At 33.0% G+C, this 21,701-nt stretch overlaps 1 protein-coding gene and 1 long non-coding RNA gene across 3 annotated transcripts; one reads left to right on the top strand and one right to left on the bottom strand.

Moving 5' to 3' along the window:
* Positions 1–733: 733 nt before the first annotated feature.
* LOC146902076 (uncharacterized) lies at positions 734–4,180 on the bottom strand. 2 transcript variants are annotated; one of them, XR_015023292.1, is made up of 4 exons: positions 3,898–4,180; positions 2,469–3,643; positions 1,252–2,359; positions 734–1,139 (listed from the first exon to the last, which is right to left on the bottom strand). It is a non-coding gene; the product is annotated as an uncharacterized LOC146902076 (long non-coding RNA). The 2 variants fall into 2 exon arrangements; XR_015023291.1 differs by having other exon boundaries at positions 1,252–3,643.
* Positions 4,181–11,328: 7,148 nt separating this feature from the next.
* On the top strand, positions 11,329–12,644 carry LOC146902075 (early nodulin-like protein 6). Its single transcript, XM_085733810.1, has 2 exons — positions 11,329–11,625; positions 12,044–12,644. Exons 1-2 carry the CDS (start codon positions 11,424–11,426, stop codon positions 12,385–12,387), a joined length of 546 nt encoding a protein of 181 aa, XP_085589936.1. The 5' UTR covers positions 11,329–11,423; the 3' UTR covers positions 12,388–12,644.
* The last annotated feature ends 9,057 nt before the right edge of the window (positions 12,645–21,701 follow it).

Genomic DNA, 21,701 nt, shown 5'->3' with positions numbered 1-21,701 from the left:
CACCCACCGGAAGACCCAAGAATATTAATCTTTAACGAATATTAATTTATGATTCCTTGTTACAATTTCGCTCAAAATTTTGTACTTATTGCATGTAATGTTATTTATGCACTCTGAAACCAACGATTCATTCGGTGCTCGTGATTTTATCTTGAATTCATCCTCTTACCTTTGTTTTTTTTTTTGTTTCATGTTTTCTTTCTTTAATATTCAAAAATCTTCTTTAGTCTTGTGTTACTAAAGCAAGCCTCAAAGAACAATACATCTTTCTTATATGTTTGAAATTTCTTATAATTTTAGATACATGTTAACTTTGGATATATCATATGATTTTTTAAATTTCTTAAATATATTATACATATAAAAAAATCTTTATTAAGTTATCCCTTACTCCTTAATGTTATTAGGTTTGCAAACACTTAACCCTAATAATTTCCCTTTAAATCTAACTAGACTTTTCACCCGTGCTGCCGCACGGGTCATATAAATAGCAAATTTCACATTCAAAAACAAATTGACATATTACATAACTCATTAACCAAAACATTCACATTAAGATAATAAAGACAATTGTATTTCACGGAATTCATTTTGATACATTAGTAAAACTTCTTTGTAAACCACGTTTGAAGTACTGATAATGCAAACAATGTCCTCGCTGTTAGGAGAATTTTCAGACCACTTTTAAATTATAATAGTAACAATTTTCAGACCATGATGAACTCTTAATCAATTAATTAATCATAACACAAAATTGTGCGCCAGTACCATAGATATTATACCACAGGTTCGCAACATACCACCAAAATACAAAGCATTAATTAAAAAAATAAAAATCCAAACAGAAATGATTTAACTATTACATCAATTTTCAATCAATCCAATCCATAATATTTCAATGTGATAAAGAAAACTTCATTGTATTCAAGGGACGGAGCACCAATCTTTATCACCATTCCTTCACACAGTCCTAAACTTATGCAATAATGCTTCCAATCTCCACCAATTTTACATTGCCTCAAAGGTGACCGTTCAAAATTATTCGTACAGTTCCAAGCATGTCCGGTATCATCAATCAGCTTAAATGTCTTGCAATCCTTTGAAAGCATCGAATCCATAAACTTATCATAAGACAATGTCTGCAAAATAAAAAAAAAATTAATTTGAAAGATACACTATTAAAATAATAGCAATGTAATAATTTTTTTTTAAATATTTGATGTAAATGAATGTAACTTTAAAGACAAATACCAGGAGACAGGAGGTTATGTCCTTCTTCTTCAACCACTCGACAACAAAGTACTTAAAGTTGCTGCTTTTATATGATCCGGGTAAAGAACACGACTCAATCTTAAACTTAAACAGGAACATGGGTTGGGTAGGAAATTTCATCTCCATAACTATCTTGCACCTGGATAATGAACCGATCAGGTTGAACACGTATTAAAGTGATTTAACCATCATACTTCAGGTTATAAATGCGATGATGCTCAATCCATCCATGGGCGAAACAATATCTATTGTCTTTGACTTCAATCATTACTTCAAACTAATTATAATTAGGATCACTTAGTTCAACAAATCGTTTCAGGTGACTCTTAAATATATCAATCAACAGATTTGGAACAACAGCAACAGCACGTGAGAAATGCAAATGTATAATTATATAGTCACATAAGTTTTATAAAACATCATATTAATAATATTATATAGATACACTGAATGAAAAGGCATAAAACGGTTTCCCTCATTTTGATTGAAGTGAACACATAAATTACGGTACTTCAATCGAGATCAAGGACATCCAATCAGTTGCGCTGCACATTAACAAATATGAATTGAAAAAAACACTTAATTCCATGAATCCTTTTATTCTTCTATCATGGTAGCATAAAAAATAAAAGAACTATAAAAAAACGATAGAATGTGCGGTTTTTATAGATCTTTTTTAAAAAAAAAAACTCAGCCGAATTGAAAGAGCACACAAACTTAAAGGAAATATGATGATAGTTTTAGCAGATGTATTTGAATGATAGCATTATAATGAATTTTAAAAAAAAAGTTGCAGAAGAAGAATAAGATTAACAGAAATAGAGAAAAATAAATAACCGCAGAAGCTCGTAAAAGCATATTAGCAAATACGCCGAAGAAAAAGAATTATAAAAGCACTACACTATAACAGGAAGATCATGAAGGCATGTTCAGTATAGAATTTCTGTTTGCAAAAAATGATATTAGTATACATTAGCAGATTAGCAAACACAAAATTACATACCATCCTGCACAATCAAACACAAAATTACATACCATCCTGCACAATCAAAATTAGACCAGACAATCTCTTTATAAATAATTTGTCCTGCAATGTTCCGAATCACATTCACTATCACAATGCCTAACCTGCTCATAATCACTAAAATTAGAAACTATAATGGGGGACAATGTTGGGTTTTGTTTTAATGTCTCACCTGATATTTGCTTAAATGGGAGAGAAAGAATTAACAATCTGTCTTGCAATGTTCCGAATCACATTCACTATCACAATGCCTAACCTGCTCATAATCACTAAAATTTGCAACTATAATGGGGGACAATGTTCGGTTTTGTTTTAATGTCTCACCTGATATTTGCTTGAATGGGAGAGAAAGAAATAGCTGAGAATACACTGCAGAAAAAGATGTTAATGTGAGAACAGAGTTGAGAATGCAACAAAAAGTTGCTTAAGAACCCCAACCGCAACAAAATTTGCCAACTGCCACAAATCAAACATTACAAACTTAAACATGAACTTATCTTGGTAATTGATCAATCCTGACATTGCAGACTTGAAATTTGTCTAACACACATGGTCATGGTTTTTCTTTTTATTGTATGAGTGTAAGAGACAAAAAGAGAACTTTAGCTCTAATTGTGCATTTATACTACAAAATGAAGCCATGACATATTGTTAAAGCTTAGTTCAACTTAATACTACCAGTAAGCAGAATAATAAAATAAAATTAAAAAGCTCAATGTATCTCAGTTCCATAAAAAAAACCTACAGCAATGGTCTTCAATGAAAGAAAAAAAACAAAATGAAAAAACAACTAAAGAAAGATTAATTTACCAATAACAGTTGGAGATAAACCGTCAATTTGAAGATCCCTTATCTGCAAAATGTTTGATTTCTTACTTGCAAGAATTGCCCCTTAAAGAGTCATTCTACTTAATCATATGTTCATCACAAACATAAACATACAAAAAAATAAAAAAAATAGTTCCAAAAATAGGTTTGTGAATACTTTCTTATGATGCATATGTCAGTTTCTTCTGTACACTGTCACTGAAGCCGACAGTGGATGTGTTTGTGTCTAACTTTAATTAAAATCGAAGCTTATGATGGCTACAAACACTGAATCAGCCTATAAATTATAACGATATAAAAAGACTGTAACAATTGTGATAGACTAACTTTGGGGATGATTCTATATACACCTACATAATTTCAATTTTAAATGCCTAAGATTTATAACAAAATAATCAAGTAACAATAACAGCCACGAAGGTATAAAATAAAGGAAGAAAAGCAAACTAATGTATCAGGACCCTGCCATTCTCATTTCAGGTTTAACCTTCCTTTATCACACAATCCAGGGAAAATAGACTGCGAAAAAACACAAATAAGTGTTAGAGAGAGTAATAAAAAGGAAAGATATAAATAATTTTAAGATAATGTGAATCAAAATAAAACAAACGGTCCCTATTTATACATGAGAAGTCCTAAAGAAGAGGGTAATGAATTCAATTGGGAAAACAGTAAAACTGAATGAACAAACACTATCCTACAAAACGGCTAAACAATAACACCAAAGGCAAACTTGAAACTGAAGTAGCAGAAGAAAAAAAAAAATTAAATACCTAAAACACATGGCGCAGCATAACACACACTAACAGAGCATCACCTTCTCATCAAAGTGCCACTCTCCATCATCTTCAACATATGAACTCAAATCGAGCCACACCACCATCCTTCACATCAAAGTTATATACCTGCCACATTCTCAGTCCCCTCCACTCTTTTTTCACCCTAATAATATTGAAGTAATCAAGAACTACATCCAAAAACAGCCAATAAAGCATGAAAAACATAATAGAGTCCAAACGCAATTTTACTCTAAAAACTCAGCAAAATAAAAGCACAAACAAAAATAGGTACAAAATTAAAATCAATACAAAACATTTGTCATGAGATAACTACCACACAACCAAAATTGATTAAGAGTGAAATATTGGTTATGCATAAATTGCACGGAAACAAAAATAATATAAACATCAGCAAAAAATAGTTACATAAAATAGCAAAAATAATACCAGTTAGGCAGTGATAGGAGAGGAGAGTTTCCATGTTTCTTCCAGCCATAGGTTAAGAAAAGGAGAACGAATTTTTGTTAGGGTTGGAAATAATATAGGAAGCAAGTCTTTTGTTTGATTTGCGGCTTTATGTGTGATAGGAAACAACTTTGAGCCAAAACAACAATTTGAGATATTTCTGTGGTTTATTTCTCATGTTTATCTGTTTATTTGTTTGCTATTTGCGTGGTTTATCTGTTTGTGGTTTTGGAAGAAATGTGCGGCATATTGGTAGGGGAAACAGATGAAAACAACTCTTTTTCGTTTTGTTTTTCATAATTAAAATTTGGATTAGGGTAAAACAGTTAGGGTTTAGCGGAAACAACCATGTTTGTAGCGCAAAAAGATGAAAAGCCAAATTTTTCTTTATTAAATACCTAAAACACATGGCGCAGCATAACACACACTAACAGAGCATCACCTTCTCATCAAAGTGCCACTCTCCATCATCTTCAACATATGAACTCAAATCGAGCCACACCACCATCCTTCACATCAAAGTTATATACCTGCCACATTCTCAGTCCCCTCCACTCTTTTTTCACCCTAATAATATTGAAGTAATCAAGAACTACTTCCAAAAACAGCCAATAAAGCATGAAAAACATAATAGAGTCCAAACGCAATTTTACTCTAAAAACTCAGCAAAATAAAAGCACAAACAAAAATAGGTACAAAATTAAAATCAATACAAAACATTTGTCATGAGATAACTACCACACAACCAAAATTGATTAAGAGTGAAATATTGGTTATGCATAAATTGCACGGAAACAAAAATAATATAAACATCAGCAAAAAATAGTTACATAAAATAGCAAAAATAATACCAGTTAGGCAGTGATAGGAGAGGAGAGTTTCCATGTTTCTTCCAGCCATAGGTTAAGAAAAGGAGAACGAATTTTTGTTAGGGTTGGAAACAATATAGGAAGCAAGTCTTTTGTTTGATTTGCGGCTTTATGTGTGATAGGAAACAACTTTGAGCCAAAACAACAATTTGAGATATTTCCGTGGTTTATTTCTCATGTTTATCTGTTTATTTGTTTGCTATTTGCGTGGTTTATCTGTTTGTGGTTTTGGAAGAAATGTGCGGCATATTGGTAGGGGAAACAGATGAAAACAACTCTTTTTCGTTTTGTTTTTCATAATTAAAATTTGGATTAGGGTAAAACAGTTAGGGTTTAGCGGAAACAACCATGTTTGTAGCGCAAAAAGATGAAAAGCCAAATTTTTCTTTTTATTTTTCATAATTAAAGTTTGGAATAGGGTAAAACAGTAATTATAAACATTAGGGCTTCTGAAAAATTAGGGCGAAATTGTTTGCTTGGGGCAACTTTTATATATAGATTGATGCATTAAATGTTGTTAGTGATAACCCTAGAAAATTCCCTCTAAAGCCAAATATTTGAATTTCAAAATGAATCCCAATAATTGAGGGAAAAAAAATCTGATGATAGGAATCAGAGAAAAATTCTCCTTATTTTCCTCCATTTTTTTAATGTGCCATCTTGATACAATAAACTGCATTAATTTCCATCTATTGCTATCCCACATTGAAAACACAAAGCTCTCCACTCATCATATCTGTTTGTTTTCCCACACATGTTATCCCACCCACTTTGTTTCCTATATATATATACATGTATTTCATATCCCTTGCTCATAACATCCTGGTTTTTGATTTCACTTGAAATTTGCTAAGCTATCAGAAAAATGTCACGACCAAAAGCTGAAACCATGTTGTCCTATCATTGCCTGACTGGTAAAATCGCTTTTTCTTTCATATCATTTCCTAAATCATTTTAAAACGCCAAAACCTGATTACCCCACTCTAACACTAAATTTTCGTGTTTCTTCAGTAGGACCTTTGGTGAGTAATCCAGCTACTGAGTTGGACAGAGCGGTGAACAAGCTGCGGACAAAATACCGGTCCTATATTGTTGAATATGATGTTGAGGACGTGGGTTGCTAGATATTACGTTTTATATTACCTGTTATGCGTTGTTTGTGCTGCTGTGTGAGTTTTGACGCTTTTTTGTTTGGTTAGGGTGCTGTTAAGATATTTGTACTGGGTGATGTTGTTCGTTTGCTTTAAGATATTATCGCATCACATGGTCTTTTTTGTTGTGCGCTTTGTTCTGATTTACAACTCAATTCTTTCCTTTAGGTGATTGCTTATTAATGTACTTCTTTCATTTATCATTTGGAATTCTGCTAAGAATGTGTATCCAATCAACCAAATTCATTATTTATATTGACTTGATCTGTTAACATGCTGTATTATACTCCATCCGTTTCAAAATGAGTGTCGCTTTAGCAAAAAAAAAAATTTCAAAATGAATGCCGTTTTCAGTTTCTAATGCAATAATAACTTTTTCTTTTCAATTGTACCCTCCAATTAATACTCTGCACACTACTTCCAAAGTATTACTTTTAAAACTAACCAATAGTTAATAAGGATAATTTGATAAAATAACCATTCTCTTTCTTTTAATCATTGCATTTCTTAATATGTGTGTAAACACCTAAAACGACACTCATTTTGAAACGGATGGAGTATTACTTATTTTTTACATAAGATAAAGCCATTAATAACATATTTGTGAGGTTGATTTTGGTGAGAACTGCATAAGTATTAAAAACACCTAAGTTATTTGTGCTATAACTTGATTTTGGTGAAGCAATGAAAGCATGGATATTAATTAAGCTAAGATTTGTTTGGCTATACAATTAAGCATTGAGAACATAACTATTATTGTTACACATACCATCCTATTGGTGATGTTTCGTTCTTTTTGGTTGTATGGTATCAGCATGGTTTAAAGATAAGCAAGTTCTTAGTATTTTAGTAAAATTATCATTGGGCAGCCCTGCCCTAACCAGCTGCTTACATAGTAAACTGTGTTTAAGCTCTTTCATAACTGTGTCTTTGCATGCTTAACTGTGTGTACGCAGACCAACCCTAACCATGACCATGCTTGGTATATTGTTTTTTTAAAGCAACCCTTGCAGTGTTATTGCAGACTTAACCACTACTATGTCATTAACTAATTGGTTTAATCAATGAACTCATGAACATCATGCTAAGATTTGATTGAGTAAAAAAGTAGCATCAAGAACATAGCTATTAGCTGCTACACATAGAAGCCTTTTTATGAGATATCCCTCAGTATTTGGTGATGACTTAGTAACCTTATGATATTGTACACGTGATAATTCTTTATTAAAAGCTTTATAGAATCCATTGTGATTTGCTGCACCACTTAAGCTTTATTAGAAGCTGATGCACGTGATTTGCTATTGCTAATAGCTTTATTTGAAGTTATAAAGCTAAGCTTTCCTATAAATACCAACATCTAGATTTCTGCATTCATTCTAAGAAGTTCTATTCTCTCCATTGTGTAATTGAACCCGGTTGATAATTACAAAAATGAGAACATATGTTCTAAAAGCAAAGGTGATAATATCATGAAACAATGTTGGTCATAAGGTGTTTATCCAAGACTGTCATTGACTCCATCATATAAGAAGATTTCTTTCAGTTTTAAACGACGACAATTTCCGTTGGCTGTTTCATTTGTTATGACCATCAATAAAAGTCAACGACAATCACTTAAACAAGTTGAAATATATCTTCCACAATCGGTCTTCTCTTATGGTCATTTATATCTTGCCATGTCTGGAGTTACTTCAAGAAAAGGGGTTAAATATATTGTTGTCTAATTAGGAAGGCGAAGATGCAAATATTATATCTAATATAGTTTATAAAGAAGTGTTTCGGAATAATCTTTAATTACTGTTATTACTACGGTTATATTTCAATGAAGTTCAATTATATTATATCTCTTCGATCTAATTTAATTAATTGTCTTTCATGTGATTTTAAACTCTTACATTGCAAATATATTGTGTGCTCATCATTGACCCGTGCGATAGCATGGATCGGCGATCTAGTCTACTCTTAAACTCACTTCTCCCTAAACTAAATTTCCCCCTGAATCACACACACACCTAGGGGATAAAAAACGAAAGCTACACAAAATTTAATGACCCATCCATATTAAATCATAAAAGGAGGTGAAGGGCTAAAATATTCTCCGTTATGGATAATTAAATTAATTTTTTTTGTCTCTTAAATACTACTCCCTCCATTTCTTTTCTCTTGATATTTTAGAACTTCAACTATACTCCAAAACTTTTGATGTTTTAGTGAATTTATTATTGTTTTCTCAAGTTTACCCTTGTTGGAAAACACCATAAACTATTAAAGTAGTTGTGACAATTGATTTATCACATGTGAATTTAATGATAAATAAGGACATTTTAGTCAAAAACACACAAATATTTATATACTTTAATTACATCTTAAAACTTGTGTCAAGAGCTAAAACATCAAAACAAAATAAATGGAGGGAGTACAATTGATAAAAGGTGAGACATTGGATATGTTAGTGTGGAATCATTCCGACAATTCTCCACCAATCAATCTTTAATATGTGTGATTTTCATGGCTAAACCTTTTAGGTATAAAATACTCCCTCCGTTCCTTTTTAATTGTCACTTTTAGAGAAATTTTTTGTTCTTATTTAACTGTCACTTTCAAAGTTCAATGCAACATTAAATGTTGTTTTACCAATATTACCCATAGATATTTATTGGGGAGAGAGAAACATGAAATGAAATATTAAATTAATAAGGCTATTATAGTAAAAGTAAAAACAATTGTATCAAAAGTAGTAACATTTATTGATTGTCTTGGTTTGTGTAAAATATCAAAAATTGACAATTAAAAAGGAACGGAGATATTATTTATTTTCTGGTGCAGGTATCAATAACATTGTTTATTCATTTCCAATTTGTATACGACATGCCATTATGAAAAAAACATGGCCTACCAATGTTAAGAAAATCCACATCATATTCAAGTCAGTTGGGAAAACACAATGAGAAAAATATAGAAGCAGATAAATTGAAAATCATAGAAACAAGAGTTTTTCTAACCAATGCAACATTGCATAGGAAGCAAATAAATTGAAAATCATAGAAACAAGAGTTTTTCTAACCTATGCAACATTGCATAGGATTTGCATAGGATAAGGTGCAATAAATGTTCTATTATCTTCAATAAAAACTATCATTATTAATGATATCATTTGCAATATGTTGCATATATTTTTCTTTTTGGCTCTCTATAATGCAAATCCATGATTGTAAAAAAATGGCAAATGCATTTCAACGTGGACATTAAACTATATTAGAATAGAAAAAATGGAAATAAAATTCTTACGTTTAATTGCATTTGTATATTAAAAAAAATGTGGTTTATTGAATTAATATATATCATTTTTATGTAAGGACAGGAATGTCATTCACTAAACATAACTCTTTCTTTCCCTTCACTTTCTATTCACTTTCACTCATACCAAACACTCAAAGAAAACTACTGTTGACACATCACGTTTGGCTGAGAAACACCAGTAAATTACTCAAATGCCCCATCGACAGTTAACTGCCGCATAAATTAACCGGCGGCAGTTAACTGCCGAAATCCAATTTAATCCATCGGCACTTAAGTACCGTGGAAATTGGAAGTGTTTGTCCTCTTAGTTTGGTACTCTTTCTGAACAAAAACATGAGTGACTCTCTTCTCTGTTTTTTCCTTTCTTTCAAATTCAAATCGAAAAGGTTCACTCTTTCAACAAAATCATCTCAAGATCCTTTCTTTTTTCAAGATTCATCATCCTTCGCCCCTTTCTCCAATTGGGTTCCCTCCAATTTCGAGTAATGGTTCTTCAACTTCGCTAGATTGTTATTCAAATCCCAATTGGTATTCTTTTTTTGAAAATTAAAATAAAAATTATTATTTGAAGAGTTCTGGAAGTTATGATTTAGCGATGATTTCTATGCCTTATATGCCTTCAATTGGATTTCCATGCCTTCAATTGGATTTTCAATTTGGAGGTTAAAAATAAAAATTATGTTTAGCGATGATTTCTATGCCTTCAATTGAATTGAATTTTATCCATGAAGTATTAGCTGGATTCTGGATAATTGGGAAGTGTTCTACGCTAGAAGAAGTATTGAAGCCGGTTTTGTTTTCCTCGGCAGTTAACTACCGAGATTTTCCTCGGCAGTTAACTGCAGCCGGTTTTGTTTTCCTCGACAATTAACTATCGAGGGGGCAATTTCGTCTTTTACATGTGTTTCTCATCCTTATGATATGTGTGAACAACAATTTTCACACTCAAATAATCACATCACTTTCTATTCATTCTCTTCTTACTTTCTTTCCTTTAATAATTTTTCATCTTACAATCTTTCCTCTCACTTTGTTTTGTGATCCAAACAAAGCATGAGAGTGTACCGTCTAATCATTTTATTTGTATAAAAACTCTCAAATGTTTATATTATTTTAGATATAGAAATATAGAGATACTTGATGATTTTGTGAACTTAACTCGATTGATAGGAACGTTGTATAATATATGCAGGGTTTGGAGTTCAAACTCTGAAAACCTTATTTATTCACCTTAAAATATCGGAGTTCGAATCAGACACCCTTTCTAGTATACGACCAAAAAAAATATAGATAGAGAGAGTATTTAATTAATAACGTGTGATAACTTAAATATTTGATAAATTGAAACATTTATTTCAGTGAGTGTCTTATTTTTCTGCGGGGCCTTAATTAATTTTTTTTTTGAATAAGCGGGACCTTAATTTTTGTAAACGGTTTATTCAAAGTGGAACATATTTACTGGTACAAAGTCAAATCAAATGAGCCAAAAGCACATGGATAATAATAGAATTAATTTGAGAGAAAATTAGAAAAATTCCAAATTCCACATATCAACACTTAGACAAAGTCAGAGGCCACTTTGTGAAGCCATTACTCACAACAAAACCCACTTCCTCTAAAACGTGTACCTCAATGCTCTCCCTCTTTTTCGCTAACAAACTCTCATTTTCAACTTTACTTCTCTTTTTAAGTCCAAAGTTAACCATTTCTATACCTACCTATAGAAAATCCAAATATGGCTGCCATCTTCAAAGCTTCCTCGTACCCACTTTTCCTTTGCTTGATTATTTTGTTTGCCTCCCAATTTTTGGTCATCAATTGTACTGAATTTGAAGTTGGTGGTAAAATTGGTTGGGTGGTCCCTAACTCAAAGGACGGTGATGAAATGTACAACAAATGGGCTTCCCAAAACAGATTCAAAATTGATGATATTATTCGTAAGTACCACTTCTTACCGATTTAATTTTAAGATACATATTATGTATGTTATGTTTGAGTAGAGATCATCTTCATTTCTAAAAAGAAAGGAAGATGTTTACTACAAAAGTCTAGGTATAAATGCATGATATATTTTATTTTTAAGGGTAATGCATGATATATATGTCACCATTTATGTTACCATTTTTAAATATGTGTGTATTTATATCCCAATGCTTTGGTAATTGATATCTTTATTGTTCGATCCATTTTCTAAAAAATTTGTGATCACAATTCTCGACAATTTTTCATACTATAGAGAATTACAATCACAAAACACATAAATTTGATGTGTATAGATTGCAAAAAAAAAAAAAAAAATTAATCTTTGTCGTGGACCTTTTTGTTATATAACTTTTGTTTTGAACTTTTGGTTAGATTTCAAGTACGAGAAAGATTCAGTGATGGTGGTTAGTGAAGAAGAATATGAGAATTGCAAATCGACTCGTCCACTCTTCTTCGGAAACAATGGCAACACGGTTTTCAAATTTGAACGACCAGGATTGTTCTACTTCATTAGTGGTGTTAGTGGTCATTGTACAAGAGGACAAAAAATGATCATCAAGGTTTTGGATGTTGAACCTGAACCAACAGCACCCTCACCACAATCTGCAAATGAGAATGCACCAATAGCACATTCTAAAGCTGCTCAAATAACTCCTATTACTATCACAGCATTCACACTATTTGCTTTGTCATTCCTTGGCATGATTTATGCTTGAAGCACTAATTCGTGATCTTTTAATTTAGGTTTAATTCACGAGTGTGGTCTAATTCTAGAGCTTTTTATTTTATTGTGTTTTTAGTTGTTTAGTTTATTTTGTTGCTCTGGTCATAATAGGATTAGAAGGTCCTTATTGTCATCATGATGGTATTGTTTCCTTTTTAGTTAGTTTATATTGACTTTTTATTTCACCCAAAAAAAAGTTTGTATTAACTTTTCCAATGTTTAATTAACGTGATTTACATTCTTACTTTATGTGAATTTTGTATACAGTATGAAATTTTTTCATAATGAATGGATGATATTATGAAATGCCTATCTACTGAGAGGTCATTTGGTTGAGAGTGTCTCTCATCAGCATTGAGAAACTTGGTTCGAGACTGGGCACCGTGAGATGCTATATATTATGAAATATTGATTCTGATTTTAATTAAAGAAACCAATACTTTTTTAGGGAATGAAGAAACCAATATGTAAGTGATGGTTTTTTTTAGTGTGTTATAGAAATCACGAGATATATTTTTATATGATGGAGAAGACTCTTTCTAAATTTTTATTTTTTTGTCAAATAGCCTAGTGGTTAGAATTCACTTTTTAACTTGGATAAGTGGGGTGTACGGTGTTTGAAGCCCGACCCCTGCATATAATAATGTGTTGGTTGCACATCCCCAACCCAAAACTCACGTTAGTTCATACTAATATTTTAAGAAGGGTTAAATATGTTTTTGTTTCCTATAAATATGTCAATTTTTCGTTTTAGTCCCTCTAATTTTTTTTTCCAGCTTTTGGTCCCTACAAAATTTTCCATCTTCACTTTTGGTCCCTCTTTTTAAAGTAAACTCATATGTAGAATTCATATTTTTGACTAAAATTTTGTAGAAAAATTCATAATTATGAGAATCTCTCCCAAAAACAATTAGAATTTTTTAGTAAAACATGAATTTAATATGAATTTTTATATTATTTATGGTTAAAAATTCATATTTAATTTGTGTTTTGTTAAAAAATTCTAATTTTTTTGGGAATTTGTTTTTACAATATTCTACACATTTCTGCACAATCTATTCTCTAATTATGAAACTTAATGTCCACCAAAAATACAATCTTACCCATTCTTAATTTTTTGACATGCCATCAAAATTATACCCTTTTGTGTCTTTTGCTTCAACCTCCTCCTATTTTTTTCTCTTTTAAAAACAAATTAAAACAAACTCATTCGATAAAACAGACTAACTTAATCTTTTCCTTAAATAACAAACAAACTTAATCTTTTATTTTCTAATTATCTTTCTCTAATTATTAAACTTAATGTGTACCGAAAATACAATCTTACCCCTTAATTTTTTGACATGTCATCAAAATTATATCATTTTGTGTCATTTGCTTCAACTTCCCTCTATTTTTTCTCTTTTAAAAACAAATTAAAACAAACTCATTCGATAAAACACATTAACCTAATCTTTTTTTTAAATAACAAACAAACTTAATCTTTTATTTTCTAATTATATATTCTCTAATTGTTAAACTTAATGTGTACCAAATTAAAAATACAATATTACCCCTTCTAAATATTTTGAGTCGTCATCAAAATTATATCCTTTTGTGTCTTTTGCTTCAACCTCCCTCTATATTATCTCTCTTAAAAATAAATTAAAACAAAATCACTTGATAAATCACTTGAACATTATAGTGGGAAGAGTAGCCTTGCGATTACGGTTTGACTTAAGATGCGATTGAAAACCTTTCTGCCATGCGATTGAAAACTCTTCCCGGCTAGGTTTCAGAGTCGCCTCCTTTCATCCAGTTTTCATTCCTTCTTGCTTCTGTTCACTTCGTTTCACCGCCGATTCAACCCTCTTTCACGCTGGTTTCTTTTTGTTGATTCTCTCCCATCTTTGGTGAGAAGTAGTTATTGTTATTCTCTCCCATATTTGGTGAGAAGTAGTTATTGTTATTCTCTCCTTGTGAGAAGTTTTTTCTTCTGATTCCATGGCTTCCAATTTAGTGTAGTCAAATAAGTTATCGAACACCTTTTTTTCTCTCCCATGGTTACTCTCCTTGTCGCCGCCCTTGTGAGTGTTGTTGCGTTCGTTCAGTGAGATACTTATCCTGAACGTTAGTTTTCTGGTGTTTATGTCTTCCCCTTTTTGATTTTTGTATAATCAATCTCTCTACCATTCCTAGTTTGTTGTTTCAATTTAATTACACCCTTTTTCCATTTGTTTTGATCTCCTATCATTATCATCATTACATCACCGTTTTGACTTTTACAATATTGCATCAATTGTTACCTTTAGGCACTTTGATACATTTATTTGCTTCCTTTGGGTTATCAACTTTGTGATAACGGTTGTTGATTACGGCATTCCTTCCTTTGCTTGTTTGTTTCATCCATTGTGTTAACGGTTGCTGTTAAGTTTTGCCTTGGGGAAAAAGGGTGATTTCTATTTTTTGGGGTGAATTATGAGTGTCATTAGTTGGAACTGCCGGGGATTGGGTAACCCGAACGCAGTTCCTAACATAAAATATCTTGTTCGGTACTACAATCCGACTATCCTCTTCTTAAGTGAGACACTAGTACACCGAAATAAAATTGAAGAATTTCGCTACCTTCTTGGTTTTGATGCTTGTTTTTCTGTTGATCGTATTGGTAGAGGTGGTGGTTTGGCTCTTTATTGGCGATCTTCTGTTAATTGTCAAGTCATTGATTATTCGAACAATCATATTACTGTTGAAATTTTAGATGATGAAAAAGGCAGTTGGCAACTGACAGGTTACTATGGTTATCCTAATGGGGGTAGGAGACGGGCTGCTTGGGATTTTCTTCGGCAGTTGTCTCAACAGTCCTCTCGTCCTTGGTGCATTTTTGGTGATTTCAACGATATCATGGATGCGAGTGAGAAACGTGGTAGGACGAATCGTTCTAACTGGTTGATTAATGGCTTTCGTCAGGCTGTTATGGATTCTGGCTTATCTGATGTTCCGGTTGAGGGTTATCCGTTTACTTGGTTTAAGAGTTTAGGCACCCCTCGTGCGGTTGAAGAAAGACTTGATAGAGCACTAGCTAATAATGCTTGGTTTGACCTCTTCCCTAGTGCCAAACTAGAAAATCTTGCTGCTCCAGCATCGGATCACTACCCAATCCTACTTGATCGTTCTCCTGTTGTTCTGCCTCCTCGTGGTCACCGTAGTTTTCGGTTTGAAAATTCTTGGAAGCTTGAACCAGGATTTGATGATATGTTGAAAGACAGTTGGTTGTTGCATAATGACCATACGGTCATTACCCGTCTCAACAGGTGTGCAGAGGATATTCATTCTTGGAGTCGGGAGCATTGTAACAAATTGAAGAAAGATATTGATGATTGTCGCAAAAAGCTATGCCTTTCTCGTATTAATAACACAGGTGCAGATCAAGTTCAGTTGTTGTCCTTGCGTAAACAGATGGCCAAGTTACTAATGCAAGAGGATGCATATTGGCGTCAACGGGCAAAAACTCATTGGTATAAGGAAGGAGACCGAAATACAAAATTTTTTCATGCCTCTGCTACTGCTAGAAAAAAGGTAAATCACATTCTCTCTCTAGAAAATGATCAAGGTGTCAAAGTTACTGATAATCCTGGAATGAGTAATTTAGCAAAGAACTACTTTGTGGATTTATTTCAAAAAAAGATCAGTAATACCACACCTGTGGTGGATGTCATTCGACACTCTATTACTGACACTGATAATGCTTTACTTACTGCACCTTTCTCAAAGGAAGAATTTAGAGATGCAATTTTTTCGATGCACCCAGACAAATGTCCTGGTCCTGATGGTTATAACTCAGGGTTCTATCAACATTTCTGGTCCAATTGTAGTGAAGACATATTTAAGGATTGTTGTGAGTGGTTAGAAACAGGTCAGTTTCCGGCTTCTTTGAATGCAACAAATATAGCTCTCATTCCAAAGGGTAACATTCAGACTACTATGAAGGATTGGCGCCCTATAGCTTTGTGTAACGTACTGTATAAACTTATCTCCAAAGTGCTTGCTAATAGACTGAAAGTCGTGTTACCTAAGTGCATTTGTGATAACCAATCTGCTTTTGTTCCGGGTAGGTCAATCCTGGACAATGCCATGGTAGCTATTGAGGTTATTCACTATATGAAGACGAAGACGAGGGGAACAAATGGTTGTGTTGCACTTAAACTTGATATTAGTAAGGCTTATGACATGATGGATTGGGATTATTTAAAGGAGGTCATGCTTAAGATGGGGTTCAATAATAAGTGGATTCATTGGATGACTATGTGTGTTGAGACGGCTGATTATTCGGTTCTTGTTAATAATGAAGTGGTGGGGCCTGTTATTCCAGGTCGTGGTTTGAGACAAGGGGATCCTCTTTCTCCTTATCTTTTTATTATTTGTGCGGAGGGCCTTTCCTCTCTTATCAGAACTGCTGAGTCTAGAGGAGACATTAGGGGTACAACCATTTGTGGAGGTGCGCCACCAGTGTCTCATTTACTTTTTGCTGATGATTGTTTTCTTTGCTTTAAAGCAGAAGAGCGTCAGGCTCAGGTGATGCAGAATATTCTCACAATGTATGAAGCAGCATCTGGTCAAGCTATTAGTTTGCCTAAATCTGAGATATATTATAGTAGAAATGTTCCTGTTGCTTTAAAAAATTCAATCACTGATATTTTGGGAGTTCAGGCTGTACTTGGTACAGGAAAGTACTTAGGTCTTCCTTCGATGATCGGGAGGAACCGTACGGCAGTATTTTCATATATTAAGGACCGTGTCTGGCATAAGATAAATTCTTGGAGCAGTAAATGTTTATCTAAAGCAGGTCGTGAGGTCATGATCAAATCTGTGTTGCAGGCTATACCGTCGTATGTTATGAGTATCTTTCTATTACCGTCTTCTATTATTTCTACTATTGAGAAGATGATGAACTCATTTTGGTGGGGTCATGGGGGGCCCAATAATCGGGGTATCCATTGGATGTCTTGGGAGAAGCTGTCAATGCATAAAAACCATGGCGGTATGGGATTCAAAGATTTGACTGCTTTTAATCTGGCTATGTTAGGAAAACAAGGTTGGAAATTTCAGACAGAACCTGATTCTCTTGTCTCTCGTATTTACAAGGCTCGGTATTTTCCTTCATGTAGTTACTTGACAGCAAATTTGGGTCACAATCCTAGCTATGTATGGAGAAGTATTTTGAAGGCGCGCTTCATAGTACGCGGTGGGGCGCGTTGGTGTGTTGGTACTGGTCACAGTATATCTATACTTGATGAACCATGGTTGCTGAATGGGGATCGTATAGACAGACATATTGTCGGGGCAAATTTTGTGAGAAATTTTTCTGTGAGTAGTCTAATGAATACCTCGTCGAAAGGCTGGAACCAGGAGGTAATTCAACAAGTTTTTAGTTCTGATATAGCCGACTCTATTCTTCGAACACCGTTACTTGATCAGGTGGTGGATGACAGGTTAATATGGAAAGCTGAAAAGAATGGTTTATATTCCGTCAAGAGTGCTTACAGATTGTGTATGGAAGAATTGGTGGATGTTTCTCACCTTCGGAGGCCGGGATATTGGTCTGGTATTTGGAGACTAAAAGTGCCGCCAAAAATAAAGAATTTACTTTGGCGAATGTGTCGTGGGTGCTTACCTACCAGAGTTCGACTTCAAGATAAAGGAGTGCAATGTCCCACAAGTTGTGTGAGTTGTGATGGCCCACATGAGGATCTTGCTCATATTTGTTTCGAATGTCCTTTTACTGTGCAGGTTTGGCGTACAACCGGTCTTTGGAATACAGTTCATAAGGTGTTTCTTGAAAAGAATTCAGCAGCTGATGCCATCTTCGAATTGCTACATCAACTTTCACGAGAATTTAGTCAACGATTTGCAGCTGTCCTATGGAGCCTTTGGAAGCATAGAAATATCAAGCTTTGGCAAGATGTCACAGAAACTTGTGCTAATGTAGTCGATCGAGCTTGTCATATTATGGAGGATTGGTATGCAGCTAACGCCACTATTCCAGCAGCTAGTCGTAACAACACTTCAACAAATTCAGTTCGTAATGATCAGATGACGACAACAATCCCGGTAAGACAAAGTGGTTCAGGTACAACACGAAATTCTTCTGCTACAACGAGTGATATGGCTTCGGTCAGGTGGCAGCGGCCACAACGAGGTCGTCTGAAATGTAATGTTGATGCTTCGTTTTCGGATCAGTTAAACAGAACAGGTATTGGCATATGTGTCCGTGATGACGAAGGAACATTTGTGCTGGCTAAAACTGTATCTATCTCTCCCATGTGTTCTGTTGCCGTAGGAGAAGCTCTAGGCTTATTCCATGCCTTACAATGGCTAAGTGACATGCAATTTGACAACGTCGATTTCGTCTTGGATTCAAAGATTACAACAGATGCCTTTCACCATCGTTGGATTGATGTTACAGAATTTGGCCAAGTGATTTCAGCATGTCAGAGTCTCTTTAACACAAACTTCTCAAACTCTAAGGTCGAGTTTAACAGGAGACAAGCAAATGAGGTAGCTCACACCCTTGCTGGGGTTGCCACATTATCAGCTAGTCCCAATATTTATTATCGTGTACCTCGTTGTATAAACTCTCTTATTATTAATGAAATGCTATAAGCATGCTCTTTTCCTTTCAAAAAAAAAAAATCACTCTAACTTAATCTTCTTTTAAAGAACTAATAAACTTAATCTTAATCACAACCAAAATAAATTTTTCTATAATTCAACATCTAAATGTCTAAAGAGTTCAAAACAATTTACAATCTATTATCTTTCTCTAATCATTAAAGTTAATCTTTCTTTAATTATTAAAGTTAATATTTCTATAATTATTAAAGTTGATGTAATTTTGTAACAAAAAACCCATTTTTCTATAGTTGTGATTTTAAATTAAATTATTTAAAACATGTGATTTTAATTACAATAACCAAACAAAATAAATCGGGATTTGTTTTATAAATTCTCTTAACTAATAGATATCAAAATCACTTTTATTTAAATTTGTAACAAAACGGGTCCTGAATTGTTTTTTTTAGTGGTTTTTATCATGATAAAAAAATCTATAAATTGTTGAATGTCGTTTTTTCTTAATTCGTAACAAAGTTGTCATATACTTAATTTACATTTACTAAAAATATACTTTATGACGTACATGTGATTTTATCTCATCATGTGTTTCTAATAAAAAATATTAATAAATACATTTCACTTATGAATAATATAAAAAATATAGGAGAAACATTTTATACCAATACTTAAAGAAACACGGAAAAAAAAGAGTAAATAAAAAGAAAAAAGCATAGGACTATTTCTCACTGATACATATTTTTACATCTAAATTTATTCAATTATATCTAATTGAATGATCACAAATGATATAACTATGGGAGAGTTACAAAATCTTTCTCATTTATAAATTATACACGGGGTTAGTATTTATTATGAGAAATACAACTACTTTACATAAAATTACATATCTTCAAGATTACTTCTTTTGTATAAATGATTTTCATACGTTTTTTGGTTTATCTTAATGTCATATTATAAAATTATTATGTTCAATCGTTATTCATTATTCATCATTATATCCTTTCAAAGAATGACTATAAAAAAATACAAGACAACGTTACTCTCTAATTAATTAAACACCAACTAATATTGTTGTACAAATCATATATGGGACAACAATCAATCACATATTAATTAGTTAAATTGATTTTTTTTTTATTTATTGTATCTAGGCATGACAACCAAACTCATAACTGCGAGTACCCATTCAAACCAAAATCAATTTGACGGGTTTTTCCCCGCTTTGATTCAATTTGGGTTTTCTCCGGTTTCAAAATACGGGCACGGGATGAGTAACGGAGATATAAGTATACCCACCCCGAACCCATACTCAAACTCGTCCCGAATGTAGAAATTCATTTTATTGCCCCCTTTTATATAAAAAGAAACTCAACCCATAAATCATTTCAGTCACATAATTAGAGTCTCAGTCTATCAGATGACACTCATTTCTCAGAGTTCTCTCTATTTTCCATCATCATAGCCATGATCTATCGTCGTCATTTTTTTGCAAGATAATGCATTGCAACATTGGGTCTGAGGGAGAAAAATACTTCTATTTTATTAAAAAAAATTATCCATTGCTGGGATGGGGCGGGGATACCCTAACCCGTCGGAGACGGGGATAAGATTCAATTTCTTATCCCCGTTGGGTATGAGTAGGGTAGCGGGTTTGTATATGGTAGTAGGGTATGGGGACGGGGAAGGTAAAATTTGTCCCCACCCGCCCCATTGTCATGTCTAATTGTATCTTCTAAATAATAGTGGGAGTAATTATAATTTGATATAAGAATCTTGCACGATATACATATTTATTGTTTATAAATTCACATAAAAATAAAAAAATGCTAACAAAAATTACAAATATTTTTCAATGATAGGGGCTTATTAATGTCCCCGTTATTATTATTGTGATTTAATTATTTATAATATTTTCACATAATTTAAGTCTATCACTTTATAATATTTTTATTATTATCTTCATCTTTATCATTAATTTTTTTCTTATTTTTTAATGTAAATAATATTGTAAACGCGTTTTGACGCATAAATAGCGATGTAAGGATCAGCCCGTGCTTAGGAACAGGGCCCGTGTAAGGATCCACGTTTTGACGCGTTTTAATATTGTTAAAAAATTCTAATTTTTTTGGGAATTTGTTTTTACAATATTCTACATATTTCTGCACAATTTCATTAAAGATTACAAAAATTAACTTAAAAATAGGGATCAAAAGTAGTGATTGAAAATTTTATAGGGACTAAAAATTGAAGGAAAATTTTAGAGGGACTAAAATGAAAAGTTTGTATATTTATAGGGACTAAAAATATATTTAACCCTTTAAAAGAAAAATTGATTCTACGCTCTAGCAACCAAGCAAAAAAGGCAAGTACATCATCAGGAGGATTTCACTTGTGTACCATCAGGATGACAAAATAATCCAGAAGCAACGTGTTCCAATTTCCCATCTTTCCTCACGTGCATAGGGAAACAGTGAGTTGACCATATGTAAACACACTCTCTCTCAACCACATGTATTCATAAGCATTTGACGGTAGCGGTGCTCTCTGTCTTTTGTGTGTGCTGTTTTGGCTATGGCTTTTTCTGCCTTGTTTGCGAGTTTGGAAGGGCCGGGAAGGGAAGGTTTTGAGGGGTGGAAAATATGAGGGAAAATAGAGAAATCTTTCAATTTTTTTAAAAAAGTAGTTTTTTAGAGA

The sequence above is a fragment of the Medicago sativa genome, chromosome 8, assembly GCF_051527215.1.
Source record: "Medicago sativa cultivar Bolivia chromosome 8, Bolivia_mono, whole genome shotgun sequence".
Classification (NCBI taxonomy): domain Eukaryota; kingdom Viridiplantae; phylum Streptophyta; class Magnoliopsida; order Fabales; family Fabaceae; genus Medicago; species Medicago sativa.
The sequence above is the reverse complement of the archived record's forward strand: the minus strand, read 5'-3'. Positions and strand labels throughout refer to the sequence as shown.

Excerpts from the sequence above, each read along its gene's own strand:
- LOC146902075 (XM_085733810.1), top strand. The coding sequence starts at position 11,424 with ATGGCTGCCATCTTCAAAGCTTCCTCGTACCCACTTTTCCTTTGCTTG. Across the intron at positions 11,626-12,043 it reads CAAAATTGATGATATTATTC|ATTTCAAGTACGAGAAAGAT; the intron begins GTAAGTACCACT and ends ACTTTTGGTTAG.